Source organism: Sinocyclocheilus anshuiensis, unplaced genomic scaffold (assembly GCF_001515605.1).
Source record: "Sinocyclocheilus anshuiensis isolate Anshui unplaced genomic scaffold, SAMN03320099.WGS_v1.1 scaffold477, whole genome shotgun sequence".
Lineage (NCBI taxonomy): Eukaryota > Metazoa > Chordata > Actinopteri > Cypriniformes > Cyprinidae > Sinocyclocheilus > Sinocyclocheilus anshuiensis.
In genome coordinates, this window is record NW_015536549.1 from 825,399 (window position 1) to 831,679 (window position 6,281).

The window sequence follows — 6,281 nt, forward strand, 5'->3', positions numbered from 1 at the left end:
TAAACCAGGTTGCTCGACACAAAGCCAGCGTTGTGAGATTATACATTTTCTTATATAGGCTATATTAGGTTTTTTTTTATACAATAGCCTATGTGTAATGTATGGGAATAACCTATTTACTACAAAAACAACTAATATGTGTTATACTAAACTGTGTTTAACTTTACTTTCAAAATTAATAAAAGCGTGTGAAATAAATAAAAAAGAACATCGCAGTAACCCAAAAACGATTCGGCTTTATTTCTCCATATAGATTTGACTGTACACAATTCATACCATTGGACAGAAGGCATATAGGACTAAATTCAGTGCTCTCCCCCCCCAACGATCCATAGCAATAAATAGTGCTCATGAAACAAGACTGTTGACACTTTTTGAGACTTTACAAAATGTACAGCCATTAAGACTCAACATAGATTCAACAAAACATTATATCTTAATGGTTATTTTTCTTTTTTCCATGTTGCCCTTTGTTAGCTTATATGTTCACTCTTTCAGCATAGCGTCATCTTTACTCAGTTTACCATTATGTGGGTCCAAATTTTGCCGCAACAAATTTTCCTCATGTTTACAATTGTATCACCAGTTTTATAGTTTCACATCAACTCACTGTACTCTTTCCCATGATCCAACTCTTCATAATACTGACATTGGTACCCACAACAGGAATAAATAACACTCAGTCCTCTTAGTTGTTGCTTAAATGTGTCAAATAAGAAAAAAAATACAGTGTAAGTTTCCCTTTCACATGTTTTGCTTGATAATAATTGGTCAGGCCATTAAGGTACTTGTATCTGTGTAATGGAAATCCAATGTTGTCATCTGCTCTGAAATAAATGACATTCGAATACATGTATGATATCCATTTTTGCTCATGGAGCAATGAGTATGAAATGAGGGAAACAAATGGCAATGGGAAACAAAGGTATTTTGATGGTAATAAAAACCGTATCAATATCAAATATACTAAACAGTACCAGAAAATAAATAGTAACTTTAATTTTAATATTTTAAGCTAATTATTTTGTTTCATTGCTGAGCCAGAATGCCTGAAGTTAACGGAAAAACACTGAACAGACAGGGACCATTGACACAGAGATTTTTATGACAACTCAGAGCAGTGCATGCGGATTCATCCTTATTAAAAATAATTTGTATCTATTCTTCAGACCTAATGTGAAGGGCCATCTCTAGTAGAGCCACTAGAAAGTTTCAACCATTAAAATCCCAAACCCTTGTAAGTAGGAAAGATACACTTGTGCCACTTGTTTAAATATCTCTCCTTGTTCGATGCGCTCCTCTCTTTCCCGTATTCAGCCTGCCGTGTGCAGTCGAGGAGGAACATACAGTAAAGTGCGTCGCGGACGGTTCTCTTCCTCATTCGGAAACATGCATGGACCCTCTTGTTCTCAAAAACGTGGTGGATCGTGATTGTTTTTCCAGGGTGGTCTGGGGTTTGAACGCCATTCGCAGCTGCACACCATTTCATGCTGGAAATCATCCAATCCAGTTTTGAGAACAATGAAAAAGTATGAGTTACAAAATTATGATACAGCGCAGACATTCCACGGCGGGTTGCTCGTATCAGCGCACCTTTTAGCAAGGTCAAGCCACCGTGTTAAAGTAGGTGCCGTTTTGGGCCTTGCCACACAAACGTCGCCAGTTCTGGGAAAGATGTTTATAAAATCTTCAAATTTCTTGTCCATAGTACCCCACTTTCCATTATGACCTTTGACCTCAGAACTGGGAGTGGTCCATTTCATCGAGCCACGAGGCAGGGCTGGTGGGGAAGTCTGGGTAGCCCGTGCTGCTTCCTGTCGACAGGTCAGAGGTGGGTCCCCCGGCCATTGCTCTCAGAGCTTGACCTACGCTGGGCTGACTGCCCTGACCCACGATGCTGTCCATGTTGAAGCCTAAGTTGTTGAGCAGCGGGGTGTGGCCTGGGAGGGAAGTGATGGATGAGGGGGACTGTGGCAGGCCGTAGGGACTTCCTGCCCGCAGGTCATGGTAAGGCTGCCCGCCCCCCTCCAAGGAGAAGCTCCCGTTGAGCATGTTGCCGTTCGTGATGTCTCCGACGCTTCCATACAAGCCGTTAGCATGACCAAGGTCTGACAGGATCTGGTCTTCTGTTGGTGAGAGCAGACAAAATCAGTTTCAAGATTGTTTCCACAAAAAATACAACTACACTGAAAAAAAAAATTTGGTGTAGAAACAATTTTTCACTCAGAAATTGCTAGTAAATTTCACAATTATTTACAAAGAAATGGAAAGTAACATTGAATTAAACGTGACATTTTGAAGTAAAGAGACTGAAATAGTATTTTCTTGTCATTTTTTACAGTGTACATTACTGTTCAACAGTTTGGGGCGAGTTAAGTTTTTATTTTTTTTAATAGAAATTAATACTTTTATTTAACAAGGATGCATTAAATAGACCAAAAGTGACAGTAAAGACGTTTATAATGTTATAAAAGATTTCTGTTTCAAATAAATGTTGTTATTTTGAACTTTCTATTAATCAAAGAATCCTGAAAACAAGAGTTTCCACTGAAATATTAAGCAGCTCAACTGTTTTCAACATTGATGATAATAAGAAATGTTTCTTGAGGCATATTAGAATGATTTCTGAGGGATCATATGACACTGAAGACTGGAGTAATGGCTGCTAAAATCTTAGCTTTGCCGTCACAGAAATAAATTACATTTTAAAATACACTAAAATAGGAAACGGTTATTTTAAACAGTAATAATATTTCACAATATTACCATTTTTACTGAGCAAATTTGATCAAAAACATCAACAACAAAAAAAAAAATCTTACTGACACCAAGCTTTTGAATGGTAGTGTATAGATGCTCTTACACACAGAAGAAGAAGAATTGCAGTTATGACAAAGACCTCATAAATAACCATTTTAAAAAGGGGATTACATGCTTCTGGAAATATCTGAGATGCAATGAGCATTTGTGATTTACTTTCCGTACTCACAGGAGCGCAACCAGACTCTTTTCTTTCAACAACAACAAAGGTCCTCTCTAATCGACTAAAAGCTTCACCAATTTTATAGAGTTTGTGCATCGCTGCTTTCATTTCTCGTAAACACGGCCTCTCTTTGAAAGTGGCTCTAGACTTTTATGAGTTCTCAATACGGGCTGACAAAAATGAAATAATCATAAAAAATTAAAAAATAACACGTAGCAGAACCAAAAACCTCATTTGAATATTCCAAACAATCCACCTAGTGGCATATTTTCAAAATAAAAGGCAAGTTAATGCATGAAGGGAAATAAAAAAAAAAGTTTTTGAAAAGAATTCAAAGAAGAGAGAGAAGACAGAAAGCAAGGCATCATGGGAGATGTAAATAGACTTGCCTCTGAAACTAAGCTCACTATCGCTGAGTCCTGCATCATCGGCTGAGCTCTCCTTCTCCGTCTTACTGGACCCTCGACTGCGTTTGACACTTTTGTAGAACTGACCCCAGCGGTGCCGACCAGCGTCCTTCTTCAGGCGTTTCTCTTTTGCTCGCCTGTTTTGAAACCACACCTGTGGACAGACAAGCCTCAGTAAAGACACCATAGCCATTTAATCATATTAAACACTTTAGTGTTTAACTTATTGTCTCACCTGCACCACTCTCATGTCCAGGCCCGTTTCTGAGGAGAGCTGCTCACGCACATGTCGTGCTGGTTTAGGTGAGTTCTTGTAGGCGCTTTTGAGCGTCTCCAGCTGTTTGGCTGTGATGGTGGTTCGTGGACGTTTTGCTCCTGTCTCTGAATCATCTGTAACACACAAATTTGAAGAAATTGTGTCATTTCTGTGCTGCTAAACAGAATTATACTTGATGCCCCTGTCTGCAATTGGTTGGTCAAACAAATAGCCCTGCCCCATTTATTTATAGATGCCTTTGCATATTAGGATGGGGAATATATATATATATTATATTCAATATATACAATATACAATATATATTATGCTCACTAAGGCTATATTTATTTGATCAAAATACAGTAGAAACCTAATATTTTAAATTTAAAATAACTGTTTTCTATTTGAATCTTAAAATGTAATGCATTTCTGTGATGGCAAAACTGAATTTTCAGCATCATTACTCCAGTCTTCAGTGTCACATGATCCTTCAGAAATCATTCTAATATGCTGATTTAGTGCTCAAAAATATTTCCTATTATTATCAATGTTAAAAACAGTTGTGCTGCATAATAATTTTTTGTGGAAACCATGATACATTTTGTTTTTCAGGATTCTTCCATGAATAGAAACATAAAAAAAATAAAAATCTATTTCATATATAAAATATTTTATAACATTTGCATCTTTACTGATCCATTAAGCAATAAAACAGTAAAGTGAGTCAAAAAAAGTGAATACAATTTTTTAAATTCAACTAAACTGATTCACTGTTGAAGTGAAGCAAATTTCTCAAGCATGAGGCAAAATGTCAGGAGCTCATCTACCGTGAGGTACGAGTAAAGAAGAGTTTGTGGGATGCTTTGAGTGGAAGTGCTGTGATATGGCCAGTCGATACTCTCCTGAAACTGTCACACTGTGGCGGAAGAGGGAATAAATCTCTCCTGAGAATGGCATGCCAGTGCGAGTTATTGGGGCCCTACCATAAAAGTGCATTGCATCACTTAATATAATCAATCAACAGCCCACAGAAATCTCCATAAATACAGTGTGAGGGGCTTTCAGAGGCAGATCCATGAGAGGTCAGATCACCGAGGGACTTAATATGCCAGACACTGAGACCCCACTAGACTGTAGTTAATGATGATTTTGTCTCCTTACTACCATCCTGTTGCCTTCTCTGATCTCTCGGTGTCTCTGTATGATTGTAAAAGAAGAAGTTAATTACACCATCTCCACTCCTGAACTTTGCTGTCAGAATGATTTCCAATTGGGACAGAAAATCCAGTGATGTGGGCCGAGTCTGGGACAATGCATCTATATACCACCAGTTCAGGAAACAACTACAATTCTAATGGGTCAGTAGCAACCGGAATAACTCATGAATATAAATATTAATGAATGAATTAAAATGTCATCTATCTATCTATCTATCTATCTATCTATCTAGATTCTGATACAGACGCCTGACCACTTTTATAGAAATCTTTCTCAAATTATAACAGAATCCTATTAATTTTTTTAAATGTTACAAAGCTCAAAATGTACCGCATAACAGGAACAACCAACTGATGGTTCAAGAGGGCATGATTTGCACAGATCTCAAGACAACAGCTCACCATTTTGTTTGGCTGTTTCATAGTCCTCCTTGCACACGAGCCTCCCGTCCTCCATGAGGTAGAACTCATCACCGGTGGCCAGCTGCCTGCTGCACATTACGCAGGCGAAGCAGTGAAGGTGGTACACGAAGTCCTGAGCTTTCCGGACCACCTGCGTCGGGGGAATCCCCTGCTGGCAAGATGCACATTTTGTCCCAAAACGTCTGCAGGTACACAAATAGAGACACCTCAGTTTGAAACAGATTCAAATTCAGGTATTATGCCTTAATCACCAGCAAAACCTGCCACAAAGATATGATTCCTATCTTCCTTTGAGCCAGGTTACAAGCATTTGTTCAATGATTTTCACATGTATGAAGTATTCTGAAGACATTCTTTTATGCCTAATCCTGATTTCAAAGTGACAATTATTGCCATCGACAGAAGAAAATGCAAACATGACCCAGATGTTTTCTGCATCTATGGGTGTTTTAATATGTCCAAACAGTGACAGAAAATTACAGATTTTGTGAACAAATGCTTATTTATAAACTTGTGTTTATGTAACACATTTTTCCTACTCCTTTGCAGATTGTAAGTTAAATGATACATTTTCAATACTTCTTTTTGCCATTAAAAATGAAACTTTTGACATTTGACTGCTTTTGTTATTTAGATAAGCGCATTAAAGCTGATATATACATATACAGTATAATATGAAAAATGTTATTTTGTGAAAAAATATTTTATAGTATACATATTAAACATATATTATTATATGTTCCTGTGGCTCAGGGGTAGAGCATTGCATTAACAGCGCAAAAGGTCATGGGTTCGATTCCCAAGGAACACGCATACTGGTAAAAAATGCACTGTAAGTAGCGTCTGCTAAATGCATAAATTATTAAATTAAATCATATATATATATATATATATATATATATATATATATATATGTATATAAATAATTGTTTATATATGTATATATATATGTATATATATATGTATGTATATATGTATGTATGTATATATATATG

The 6,281-nt window shown here is 37.0% G+C and overlaps 1 protein-coding gene across 1 annotated transcript in view; it reads right to left on the reverse strand.

Moving 5' to 3' along the window:
* Window positions 1–236: 236 nt before the first annotated feature.
* LOC107699337 (LIM/homeobox protein Lhx4-like) overlaps window positions 237–6,281 on the reverse strand; it is a 10,904-nt gene continuing 4,859 nt past the window's right edge. Inside the window, exons 3-6 of the mRNA XM_016500567.1 lie at window positions 5,266–5,468; window positions 3,626–3,780; window positions 3,373–3,544; window positions 237–2,126 (exon numbers count right to left, since the gene is read on the reverse strand). Coding sequence (XP_016356053.1) covers window positions 1,738–2,126; window positions 3,373–3,544; window positions 3,626–3,780; window positions 5,266–5,468 — 919 coding nt within the window. The 3' untranslated portion in view covers window positions 237–1,737. The remainder of the gene's footprint in view (window positions 2,127–3,372; window positions 3,545–3,625; window positions 3,781–5,265; window positions 5,469–6,281) is intronic.